Below are 13832 nucleotides of genomic sequence, written 5' to 3' on the forward strand. Positions count from 1 at the left end.
CACAAATGTAGGACTGGGGACCTATAGGTGGGGAATATAGGAGATCCTGACAATCTCTGAGAAACAAGAAAAGCTGAAGCAATGACTACTGCACAAATGGGGCATGAAAAACTATTCTCTCTTATACCTGGGGACAGCATCCTTCCATTTTCTTCTTCCTTTTACCTTTCGCTTTAAAAATAACAATTATGTTCTGTTGCTTTGTTTTTTTCTTAATTACCTCCTCTGCCCTCCTCCGTTCCCTGTATCTAGGTCATACTCATCTGACCTTATGTTTGTACTTTTCCTAGCATTTGCCTTTCTATCTTTGAGGTCTGCTTTCTCTGAACTCTATTCAACCCTCTCCAGCCCCATCATCTCCTCACATTGTGAGTTTGCATTAATTGGAGAGAAAGCAATAATAAGAGCCCACCCAGTACAGTTCTTTCCACAATGCCCAGAAGGATCTGTGTTTGAGGCATGTTTTGAAGATCATTGTAAATCAGGAAACAGCAAGGTGGAGTGAAAGGAAACTGGAAAGAGCTCTCAGCTTATGAATGTATAAAGCAAGAACACAGGCCCTCGCTGCAGTAATCTGGAGCCAACAGTTACTAGACCAAGTTCCTTGTGCAAAAAGTCATTATTATGACTAACCCATTCTGTATTTATAGACTAGTAATGTTAGAAGACAAACAGTTCAAACAGTGCTCTTGCACTAGATGTTCTTTGCTTTTTTCTGTATGTGATCTTTTATTCCAACATTAATTGTGGTTATAAATCATTCCCAACCTGCTTTGGAATGATTTACAAAAACTCTGTGCTGTTGAAAACACAGACCACTTACATATACAAAATATAAAGCACTCAGCAACTCCAGGGGTAAAAATTACCATGTATTAGGAATCAAACCCACAGATGACTTAAGAAGTAACTATCATTAAAACATTTCTCTGTCTGCTACCACAAATGGCTATGGATACTTCTGCAGAACACAGAAGACACTGGATGGCAAAGCTATCATGGATAGGTGTCTTTGAGAGATACTTGAGCCAGGAAAAGTTTTGTTTTCATAAAGGACAACATCTGGAGATGAAAGAATCTTGGCAAGACTGAGTGGTCGCCAGGAGAGGGAAGGATTGTGGACACTTAACCACTGTCTGTGACCATCCAGGCCAGAAAGGATGAGGCCAAAAAGCTTGAAAGGGAAAAGAATGGATAATATCTCTTCTTTGCTACATGGGAACATATCAGCCCCACGTGGGGGAATGTTATGTGAACAGCCAGGGGTGCACATTCTCTTGAGAGCCAAGGAATGTGGGGCCTTGGCAGGCGGGCCAGGTGCCAGACTGGGACAGAGCAACCTTCTTGCAGCCTCCCTACATTTTGTGGAGTGGTAGGAAAAAAATAAAAATAGAAAGAGCTTGTTAAAAATCACACAACTTTCAGATCAAATTTTTGTCCTGTTTCACTTTGGAAGTCTCTTGAACAACCTCAGTGCTTCCAAGCTGAGGCTGTAAATCTCCCAGTCTCCCAGAAAATGCTCCTGTATTTAATAAGCTGTTTTGACTGACATTCAAAGTGAAAGTAAACATTTCTGTTGTCCTAGCAGTAGAAAATGTGACCCTGATCTGTAACCCCATATCCGACCAGACAAAAATGTGTACTCTGTTAAAATCTGCAAATTGCCCAGACACATTGGCACAAGAATAGCTCTGGTTCCCCTGCAGTCAATAGCAGAAAATCTCATTATCTCTAATGGAAATATCTTTGACTAATTTTATTTGGAAAGAAGGTGCTAGAGGGTGGTGTCTGAACACCAGCATAACAAACCTGTTACACAGTGGCCCAGCTACTGGGCAAAATTACTTCTAGTTCATTCTTTTCAACCATTCCACCACACAATTAGCCCTTGGAGTGCTTTGTATCCTAAGAACATGCTGAATATGGACAAAGAGGTAAGCACAAAGCAGCTGAAATACCATTAACACGAGTGATGCTTATAATTGGCTTATGGATGCCATGATCCTGTGAGTCAGACTTTCTTGAATGACCTGATAAAATTTAGGTTGCTCCTGAGGACCCTGTCAAGGTTCCCTGATGTCTTGCCTCTAAGAACTTCAAGCAAGGCACTATACATAACCTTCTTAACTGCTCCAGGAACCTTGGAAACAGGGGATCAGGCCTTTCTACCAGCACCACAGGGAGACCTGGACCAAATTACTTCCTTTGGTGACCACTCTTTCCATGCTGGGGCACATGGATATAAAACACACACAGATACAACAATAAATACTGCATCAAGATAGTGAATATTTCCAGAGAATTTCACTAAATAAAAAATCTAACCCAGCATGGACCCCTGACAGATCTCATTTTCTTTAAGTTCTGTTTTTCTTCCTTTGTCACATCATCTACCCAAATTCAAATCTGATGTAGACTTACAAAAACTGCCCCCACTTGCTGGGGTGCTCAAATGGCAGCCTGTCATTTCCCATGCATTCTCATTAATATCTCTCATTACCAAACTTTCTTTACAATTAAATCCCAAATATTTGAAAGTTAAAATGACTGAAGTGAGCAGTCTTGACTGAAAAAAGTAGAAGTTCTCTCATTTCTGCTAGCATAAATAGGAACATATGTGCCCTTTGGAGGCTGGAAAGTTTACTGTAAAAATTCCCTAAATCTTCCTGTTTTGATTATTCTGGTTTGCATGGAGCAGACCAGACAGTATAATTCAGAGGTTTCATTTCCACTTTCATTTCAGCACTTCTTTTCTACTAACTGCCCCATTTCCTGAATAATCTAAAGCAAACTGAGCAAAATGAAAACACTCCTGGAAATCTACAAATCAGTAGATAAAAGAAGAGGTTGATCAATTTGCTAAGATGAAATGGACTAGAGGCTGTTTTCAAAGAATCAGATAGCAAAAATGCTTATTTTTACAGCAAACTTCAGTGATCCCATGATTTAAGAACTCTTCAAAAAACCCAAGGTTTATGACTTTCCTTTTTTTTGGGGGGGGGGGGGGGGGTTCAATTTTATTTTTCCAGTCAGTGTTACTGTGAGTGCTGGTGAGAAAATATGTTTTTCCCACCTTGGAAAGGACAATGATTCAAATTAAAAAAAAAAAATGTCCCAAATGTTAGCTGAATTTAACTCTAGACTTTTAAAGCTCCTGTGAAGCTCTTGTGGTCTCCTCAGTAGGGAAACAAAGAAAGTGCATCATCTGCAACCAAGTCCTGCCAGAAATTTCAGACAATAGGGCAGCATAAGTCCAAAAGACAAGTCAGTTTTAGGTCTTGTGTTTTTCTGTTGTAGTTTTGAAGTAAGTGCTGTTCCTCAGTCCAAAGACAGGCTGTGAAAGCTCATGGCTTCTCTGGTTTAGTTTTTTTTTCTTGTCAAAGACCAGCTCACATACAGCCAAGAGATGAATGAAGTTTCCCCAGGCTCCGCCTAACACTTCAAATGAAGGACCACCTTCTCTTTCATGGATAGAATCATCAGCATTAAAGGCATGCTTTTGATGCACTGACAAATCACCTGCCATCAGATGGCTGTTTATCTCATAGAAACATTACATTTTTCATGAAAATGGCTTTTCTGCTTAAATAATAGGACTGAGTCGTATCTTAGTGTGGAGGGATAGCATGTAAGAAAATAAAGACAGTTCAGAAGGTAATCTCACACCTGAGGAGTTGCAGCTGTACTAATCACCAAAGATTAGAACAGGCCTGCCCTTAACAGGCCACAGCTGTGTCCAATAAGAAGATGAGTGCTACAAAAGAGTGGGTTAGCTGGGTGAGGGGAGACATGGAATTTGTTGGATGTGCTCTGAAGAGAGATGGAGTTGGTGCTGTGAAGAGCTGAACTTGAGAAATTGCTGAGAAGGTATGGAATTTTTGAAATAAGATGGCAACATCTTAGTTTGCATGGAATAATTATATGAAACATACAGCTTGTATCCTTATAAAAAAATTGACTTCAAAATACTGGGCTTGACTGCTGCATTAACTGAAGGACAGCTGCAGGACAATTATTTCTGCAATGTCAGACAGGCTTTAACATAAATGAAAATTAGAAGAAGGATTTGTAGCGCTTACCAGCACACTGGTTGTTTTCATCCAGCTGGAAGCCGAAGCGGCAGATGAGGGGCCGGGTGGCCGTGGGGTAGTTGGGGATGGGGCCGGGGGCCGGGGGTGGTGGGTACACGTTGGAGTAGGGGCTCAGGTAGGGCGAGCGGTACACGGGGTTTGTGCGGGGCACGCACAGATAGCCCCCGTTCTGGTTCACACACACCATGTCTCCCCTGCAGGCCTCGGGAATGGTCCGGCATTCATCAATGTCTGCAAGGAAATTGCAAAGGTTTAAAGAGTGACTGCTCCTTAATGGCACTGGTCAAAAAATAGTTCATGTGTTTTTGCATAACGTTGCAAAAAAAAATTTATATTCTCCATCAAATGGCTAACCCTTCCTTGTGGAGCCTCACTTTGAAGTTAGATTGCACTCAAACAGAAAACATCTTTTATATTCAACATATCCTGTGATCTACTCATACTATTAGAGTAGTAAAACTGCTCTAGAACTCTGGAGTACTCATACTATATCCTCTAATACTAGGACTACTATATCCTCTAATATGATATATATTATCCCTCTGTCCTCTAGTACTATGAGCACTCTGGAGTACTCATACTATTAAAGGATAGAGGGAGAGGGCAAGGCCTGCTTTACTATTCCATAGAAGTTTAGTTTAGACACTGATTTACACATGGCTGCAGCTTGCTACTGCCTGTTCCTGCTGCAGGGTCTGTCCAAACCACAACATGCAGATCAGGATTTCAGAAACTGATGGTTTGGTCTGCCAAGCTGTGAAATTTGGATCCTGTTTTGGAAGTCTCAGTTCTCTCCCTCCAAGTTAGGGATGCTCGGATCTGGGGACACAGTTCAGGTGTCTTGCTTTGACTGAGATTGTGGCTGAATTAAATTTAGAAGGATATAACTGCTTTAGCCAAACTGAGCATTTCCCTGGGCCACAGAAACAGTAGGCTATGGCAGAACAAACAATCTGCTGCAGGTTTTTCCTTTTCTGTTTGGGTAACTTTATGGCATGTAGAAGATGCTGCCCTGGAGACTGAATGCCATTGACAAAAAGATGCTGCTGGGCAAAGTGCAGATTTCCTTACTGTACCAGCTCAATTTACTTGGAGTTTGAGTTTCTGAGAATGGAAGGCTTCATTTAAGCCTGCAGGTGGAGACAGGCAGCAAAGACAATAAATCCTGAGTTTGAAGGAGAAAGAGAAGGAGGGTGAACAGCCCTTGTCCTTTGGCAGCTACACTGAGCTCCTATCAAAATGCATCATTGTTGTTTGAGTAGCCCTGGCAGCCTGTTAGTATCTGAACAATGTCAAAGATCAGTGCTATGTAATGACACACACACACACATATTTATATATACACATATTTGTTGTATATACATGTATACAAACACACATTTATCACACAGTAAGAAATTTTCATCTAAAACATAGTAGGAGCACCACAATGTTAACTCAATAAATTCAGGATTTCTGAACCCAAATTTAAATATATTGATTTAATCAAAGTCCTACCTAAGCATTGCCCAGAGGCACGGTCCAGGTCAAACCCATTAGTGCATTGCTGCTAAAATGAGAGAAAAAAGGACACTCAGTGATGGTGAATGAGAGACTTGCAGAGTCAAATGCTCATCTGGATTATTATGATTAGTACAATTGTTCAGCAGGGTACAGTACATCAAAATAAAGCTCCTTCCCCAGAGGACAGTCAGCAAGCCACGACCCTGAGGCCTCAGCACAGGTTCCAGTCCCTTAGCTCAAGAATGGCACCCTCAGGGGATGGCAGTGTCAGGCTGTTCCTCTGCCCAGGGGCCCCCAATGAGTTATGAGTACAAGGGTTCAATGTGTTATGAGTTGTTAGCACAGAATTACAGTTTTCTAGTTTGGGGTTTTGGTTTTGCCAGAACAGGGGGGTTCATCTCGAAGGTCCTTGTTACATCTCCCACAGGCTCTGAAACTCCCCTTACGGCCCATTCAGCACACAACTTGTCAGGCACTGACTGATCCAGAGCCACGGTTGAAACATAACAAGCTTAAAAAAATAAGGCTCTTCCTTTCCACCAAACCTTGTAGTTTTTAGAGGATAAATCTTTATACAACATGTCATAGGCATTTAAGGTTACTGGAAGCCTTGTTCCTTCCTATTCTGCTGGTCATGATCAGGGCCGCAGCCTTGAGTCTTCGATACCTCCTGAGTGACCTCAGCATCTCTAAATTGGTGAAAGTCCAGGTGATAAAGGTTTCAAAGCCTGTTAAAATGATTTTCTGCTCTTCCTAGCTTTTGACTGAGCCTTCAGCTATTTAGCAAGGGGCAAAGCAATTGACACAAGCACAGGATCTTCCAATAAATGGGTTGTACTAGGCAATGTAAGCAAGAGATATCCAGGAAACAGGAACCACTGAAGCCACCAGAGGGCAGAGGGATGGAGTGTGCTCAAGATCCTTCCTTTTTTGTCGTATCTTAATGATAAAGACACTTACTTTTGGATTTCATGAGTGGCAGATTAAAGCACTTAATTGATGTTTGGAAAAGTAGTAAGTTGTAGATGGGAGACAAAGGGTTAAAGGGGTGAGTCAGTGGAAGTGGGTCATTGCAGGAATCAGGGACAGGACTGAAGTGAAGCACATGGCACTGTTTGGACTGCACCTGCCACTTGCACATATGAATACACAAAACCACTGCTAGAAGTGTCAGACAAGTATGGAGGAATTCTGCCTTCATTTGTTTTGGCATTCCAAGATGTTTTGGTATCATGTTGTGGAAAGCCAAGATATTCTAATGGGAGAATGTATAATCACCCTCATGTTTTAAAGAATGTATGTACTCTACCTTTTGTTCTCCTTTTTGCATACATACACAACACCTAGGTTAGCTGGAACAGCTCAAATAGTTGTTAAGAAAATTATTTTGCTTTGGTCAAAAAATGACAATTCAGAAACACTGAAACTATTGTAGGACTGGTTTCAAAAACTTTGTAGAACTTTATTCTAGAAAAGATTCCAATATTGTCAAAATTACAGTTTCAGTATCTTCAGAAAGAAGTCATTGCTATTGTTTCAGCTTCAAGTTTCTTTTTCAAAGCAACTTCAAAAATCAATTTATATTACAAGATGTTTTTATAAAAATTCTAATGTAAACAATATTTTTAAAATCATAACAACAAGTCTTTAAAGACATCTCAAAAATTCTCCAGGGGCATGACAAGCATTTCCCATACAGATCCAATAATCACAAAAATATCAATAAGCATGACCAGTGCAGGAATTTTTCAATGTAATAGAAGAAAAACAACTACATTTCAGAGGGTTTTGGCAAAGGTATTTAGCAACACTGCTCTGGATACCAAATATACCTGGACTATTAACTAGAGATCCAAACAACATGCCTTTAGGAACAGTTTTTCCCAATTTAAAGTTACTTGGAGCCTGAGCATAAAAAGAACTAATGATTCTGCTATTTCAAGAACTGGACTGCTTTACTTCCATCCACTGTCTTGAACAGAAATGGGTTTGGGCCTAAGTGAAAATAAAAACTGGGGATGCAGTCATTCAGGATCACAGTCCAAAATTAAACAGTCTTAAGACTTGATCCTGCTGTACACAGAAGAGAGATGTATTTCTATGAATGAATTCTCCAAATACAGATGTTTCTCACAATGGAACTGAGCAGTCTCTGGTTTCATGGCATAGCTTTTCTTATTTCCTGTTCCAGAAGTGTTCAGTTTAGAGGCAGAGTCAGATTTTCAGCGACGTCCAGGTTTCTACAGGGATATTTGGCTGAGCTGGCAAGGATGAGTCAATAAGCTCAATCCATGTTCAACTCCAGAATCCTGCTGGCTCCAGGTTCTCCCCTCTAAACCCTTAGACCACACAACTTCCTTTCCATGTAAACCCCAGACCACAGAGCTTCCTATCCACCTGCTAGCCAGTTAAGTTTCATGCCATATAGCACTTGAGTACAAACCAGTACACACATCTCTGCATGCACCTCTCACCTGTGCTTTTCCAGGGCTTGAAAGGCAGACAGCCAGTGTGAAAGCAGTCAGTATCCTGTAATGTGCATAGAAAATAGGCTGAAAACCTTCTGATATCCAGGCTTGTTACATAGAATTAAATACACATGGACAAATTAATTTCTAGTGACACTTCAGTGTATTCCAGTTTTGCTAACATGAATTTGGCCTTTGGAGAAGGAGAAATATAGCTGTGGGCCAGATTCAGGTCTCAAACCAATGACTATGATGGTACTGGGATTGAAACCAGACTGCAAATGTCTATGGACTAATCTGATTTTTATGACACCCAATGCAACAGCTGTTAGATGAACAAGTGTGCAGTATTCAATAAAGGGGTTTTCCCCCTCTCTGGCACCTTTCTTTTGCAAAAATGAAGGCTTCTCTTGCACACTGTGCACGTTTTACAGATGGGTAAACCCAAGCAAGGCCCTGCCTAAGCTCACAGCGTGAAGTGTTGGCAGGGCTGCAGACATGTCACGCAGGAGGTCCTGAATCCAAGCCAGCTGCTCCAACTGCTAAACCGCATTTCATCCCCAGAGGCTCTATCTGAGATGAATCCATTTGCTTGGGGCCAGATTCTGTCCCTTTGCTCAGCCTTGAAGGAGACACACTGTGCCAGGTCACCAGCTACCAGAAGCTGTTCTCTTCAATGGAGCCTTCCCCAGGTACATCATCTTCACATCTAGTGCTCCCTACTGGGTCTCTCTCCACTGCAACTGAAAGACAAGGCTCCCTCACTAAAAGAGCCCTACATCTATTTTTGGAGCTCCTTGCCTGGAGCATAAAAATTATGGTCAAGTAACCTTCCACCTCCAAATATTTACTAACAGATAGAAAACCATGAAATCACAGTCAGAAACTGCTTTTTTTCTGGTCCTGTGGATTTCATTCTTTTGCTGCTGATTTATATAAAACTTCCTAGTACCATTAGATCCACACCTTGCTTATCGTGGATTGAAATTCTAAATGGCAATTGGATACAATACATTCCCACAAAACCAGTACAGGAAGCAGGGGATATTTTAGGTAGCCTTAGTTCTGCTACCCATGTGAGCTACCAACTTTCTCTCTTAGAGCTGTTCCTGATTTCCAGCGTGCAAACCGAGCTGCTGAGCAAGACCTACAAATGCATCAGACAAAACCACACACAATGACCGACACATTACCACAAATTTGACAAGCTCTGAAAAGTAAACATAAAACCCTAAAATTGTTGTTCATAGTGCTGTGGAGACAGATTGTGCTCGTTGGCAACTTTTGAGTGACAAGAAAAGGCAAATTCTGCACAGAGTTTTCCTTAGAGTTCAATGTAAAGCAGTCAAACTACAATTTTGTCCATTTAGGCTTGCATTTAATTTATTGATTCCTCAGATCTCTTTGAAGAAATTTTAAAGTGTACAATTCTATAAGGACTGCATACTCACTTTGCATGGAGTGAGAAAAAGCATTGGGAAGGAATACAACAGGTTATAGCAGAATACTGACATATGCAGCAACTGGGCTGTGCTGCACATTGCTGCAGGACAGTGCACGATAACAAAATCCCCCACAAAACAGCCAGACAAAACTCAAACATTTTTAGACAGTCTTTAGTTTCCTTTACTACAAGATGATATATTCTTTCCTTTTGGTAAGGGAGCGACCTTACTGCCTCATATGTGTTCTGTCTGCACCCATGATCTCAATTTGCTGTTTACTTTAGATCTAAAATCCCCTCAAGAATTATTAACAGACATGCAGCACAGCTTATCAACACTACATGCAGCTGGTCACAGTAGCTTGCCCAGCAGGCAAAATATTTTAAACCACCAATTTTCTGCAATAGTAACTAATTAACTTCAATCAATCACTGTAGCCAGTGGGATCGTGGCTGCTGCAGTTCAGCACTGCTGCAGATGCGCAGAGTATAAGCACAGATCAAGAAGGAACTCGTCAGAGACAGCACAGCTTTAGTAACAGGCAGATCGTCTTTCCCCACCTCTGACCATTGAAATCCCTTTGCAAATGGCTTTTGCAAGTGGATTGGCATAACATGTCCCTGCCACAGCTATTTTCCACAAGCAGGTTTCCCGTCAGTAAGCACAGAAGTTTCATGCATACCACTTACCTTCTTAATCCTTGCATGTCCAACACTGTTGGGGAAAGGTGGAAAAAACCCAGAGTCTGTGCTGATGAATAACTAGAAAGTTTTCCAAACATTACCCTCTGCTAGCACTTCAGTTCCTCTGTCATTTATAGTCCAAAGAATGAAATGGCAAGTAATGGAGAAGATCGGGAGCCGTCTGTACCTCCTCAGACACTGGAGAGAATACAGAGAAAGCACCTGGTTTTGCTTAGTTCTCTTCTGTAATTCAGCATTAAACCAATTGGAGGAGGAATGTTAAAAATGAACACTTCATTTTCTAAGTATGTTAAACAATGCAAATGGGGGCCTCAGCCTGGGACAGCTGGTTTAGATTACAAAGCTCACCAACTGGCTAGACTCCTCACAACAACCTCGAGGAGCCTGCCAGGATAAAACACTAACAGCTTGAAGGAAAGCCTCTCCCGCTGCAAACTTCACAGTTAAATGTGCCTCAGAGCAGAGAGCACTGTTATTGGACAGAAAGCCTTATCAAGGGACTGGAGAAGGGAAGGGATTGTTTTCCTTGCTCTGAGAACAAAAAAAAAGGGTTTTTTGGAGGCCCTCTAGCTGGTGTCCTGGACAATGAATATGCAACACTCTCTGCTCTGTGCCAATGGCATACTGATGAAAGGTCTGACCCTCTGGGAGGTGAATAACTCAAATTCATGATGATCACAGCTACAGGAACTATATTGCTTGGGGATTATTTGAAAACAGGAATAAACAAATTAAACATTCAAAGGAAAACAAATGGCTAGTCTGCAAACACTGGCTCTTTTTAAACTGACCCCATGCTTAAGGGAGCAGTTTATGATATGAAATATTTCTCCAGGAAAAGCATAACTTGCAGATCTCCAGTTATGACTAAAGAGGAAGGAAATAAAGTACTTTTTCAGGTGTTTTGCAACTTTGCCACAGGCAGAGCTTTACTAGGTCAAGAAGAACATTTATGGGATGAGAAAAGTAAGCAATCAGACACAGCAAAGACTACAGTGGATCCAAAGATGAACACTGAAATGAAAGACAGACAAGGACATTAAACAACTATGTTGAATTTCTGTTGAGTATCCCATTTGAGAAAACTCTTTATTTCTAAGGAACCTGAAATTATTATCATACATCTCTGTGTAACAGATTGAGAAACAGAATTACAGTTGATATAACAGATAATAATAAAAGTTGCTTCTAAGCCTCTAAATCTAACTTGAGATACCAGGACTGAGCTGCTTTAGAGGTGCTGAGGCCTCACAAGTTGTACTGAAGCCAAAGGGAAGCTCGAGACCTCCGTATCTTGTTATCAATCAGGCTGTAATGGTCCAAATTACTTTTCAAAAATGACAACACCAGAGGCTCCAGGCCATTTCTGACAGTTTATCTCTCAGTGAATTGCTTGCATCACTTGCACTGCATGGAAAATTAAACACTCACCTGGAATCATTCAAACAGTGTCTATACATTGGCAGATAAACAAGAACCAATTTACTTACTTTTGATAAAGTTCCCAAAAGCCTAACAAAAACTTGCACAAGGGACTTCTGAAGAAGCTGCAGGGCACATTGTGAAGTTTTTCATGGATCAGAAAACAGGCAAGAGAGGCTAGAAAGCAAAGACCAGGACAATTTTCATTGTGGCAAATGTTTAACAGTGAGTATTCTCACTGCTCCATACCACCAGAGTTTCTCAATACACTCAATAACCTGGAGAGCTAACAGATCTAAGAGTAGCAGTGCTTACTGTATGTTAGAAGTGTGAAAAATCTACTGAAGCAATGAGAAACTGCTTTATAGGAAAGAAAATGCTCTGTGCATCCAGCTGTGTGGACAAAGAACTTGCTTCATCTGATAATACTTCACTTGCTAATCCACTGAATTTTTCTACAATCACATGGTAAAATCATTGCATGCATGCCAGAATCACTGTATGAGTGCAGCACCAGTCTGCTCCCAAATAGTTGCCTCAGAGTTCTGATCCATCAGCCAACTGGCAGAGGTGCTCCAGCCCTGGAGACGGGAGGTGAATCCAGATCTCACCACCTAAGGGGCTCCCTTAAGAAGAAATACTGTACAAATGTTTTGATTTTTCCTGTCTCCATCTGACAGCTGGAGTGGATAAAAACCAGAGTATTAAAAAGTGTACCAAACCACAACCTGGGCTAGTTTACAGCTTGGTGACTGTTATTTTTCCAAAATAAAAGGATTTGATGTTGTGGCTAAGTGGAATTTCTTCAGTACCTTTCTGTAACTACCATCAGTCACAAAACAATCAGATGCAGCCACAGCCTTTTCATAACTCTGTTTGGTATGAAGGGTTGTATAAAGGAAGGATTTTGTGGCACATAAGCCTCCTTTTGTTCATCCTATAAAATGAGCAATTTGATGCACCTTTCAACACCCTGTGCTGACACCTTCAGCATTTATGCTTAAGATGTTGGCTAAACTTCATGTGTAGTGGTGCTCTCACTTCAACGGTCTCAAATATCCCCCTGAGTTATAAAATCCATTACTTATTTAGATTACCTTGACATTGTCTTTGTCTTCATGAGGAGGTGCAGAACTGTCCCCATTTTAAAATGGGGCTCTCTTAAATAACTATGTTCTCAAAGTTTGCTTTGTGCATAGCTAGGGTTGAAACCATATCTCCAATTAAGACTTGGATTTTGAAAATTGTGTAATATATAATAAGGGGGACATAAAAAGTGTTGTATAACTTTACTCTCTTTGGGTGAGACAACTGCACATGTGAATTGAGCTATGCTCCTGCAGATAAAGCACAGCATTGGATGAACAGGAGCCCTCAGCACTGGAAACATAATCTGACTGATTATAAATGCTGAGACAAAAGCTGTAAATAGGTCAGGGAACTTAAAAATAGTTAATTACACTAAACATCCTGAACAGAAAATCTTCCTTGCAGAAACAAGTCTTCCTCTAAGTTTCACAACATTTCATCTCCCTTTTTAACTCTGATTTTGTTCTTACATTTCTCCAAAACCACATCTGTCAAACACCCTTCTTGGATGTTGTCGTCATTTTTTAAAATTCCCCCACTCTGAACATTTTCAAGAAAATTTTCAAACTGTGAGAAGAGTCAAAGCATACAAGTCTGTATGGTGGTAGATCTGTGAGCCCGAAGTCATTCAACATGCCAAGTCATAGACATCTTTTACCCAGCCTCACAGACCTGAATTCATTAAAGGAATTTTCCAATAACTGACACTTTAGGCCCTACATGTCCAAGCTTTAGATGCTAAAACCATTCATTTTGCTCCTACCATATCTTATGGAACCAAATGTTTTTGCCAGCAAAAATGGTAAAACAGCAAAACTTATTGGCACTTGCAGAACTTGACAGCATCTAAGCTTCATGAGATTCACAAGTTGAGCTTTTGCCTGATGTGGAGATTGATCTAAGTGTTCCTGGAGACTGCCAAGTAAGCCAGCTTTTGATATTGTCACATGTTGGTGTTTCAACACAGGCAGTGATTTGACACACACATTTCACCCTACTGCCCCTTGAATAGCACCACACAGGAAACATGGCCTCAAACCCTAATTCTGCCTGAGGAAGAGTAGGGCTCATTTCTTTCACCTCCCAGGAAAGAACCTCAGTTGCAAACTT

General features: G+C 40.9%; 1 protein-coding gene across 2 annotated transcripts in view; it reads right to left on the reverse strand.

Moving 5' to 3' along the window:
* FBLN5 (fibulin 5) overlaps nucleotides 1–10625 on the reverse strand; it is a 49027-nt gene extending 38402 nt beyond the window's left edge. Inside the window, exons 1-4 of one of the 2 annotated variants that reach the window (XM_058806777.1) lie at nucleotides 10197–10625; nucleotides 8069–8123; nucleotides 5589–5637; nucleotides 4080–4322 (exon numbers count right to left, since the gene is read on the reverse strand). In XM_058806777.1, the coding sequence (XP_058662760.1) occupies nucleotides 4080–4322; nucleotides 5589–5637; nucleotides 8069–8123; nucleotides 10197–10288 (439 nt within the window). In that variant the 5' untranslated portion in view covers nucleotides 10289–10625. Of the gene's footprint in view, nucleotides 1–4079; nucleotides 4323–5588; nucleotides 5641–8068; nucleotides 8124–10196 lie in introns of both variants that reach the window. The other variant, XM_058806776.1, reaches the window with a different exon arrangement.
* Between the last annotated feature and the right edge of the window lie 3207 nt (nucleotides 10626–13832).

This window comes from Ammospiza caudacuta, chromosome 6, assembly GCF_027887145.1.
Source record: "Ammospiza caudacuta isolate bAmmCau1 chromosome 6, bAmmCau1.pri, whole genome shotgun sequence".
Taxonomy (NCBI): Eukaryota; Metazoa; Chordata; class Aves; order Passeriformes; family Passerellidae; genus Ammospiza; species Ammospiza caudacuta.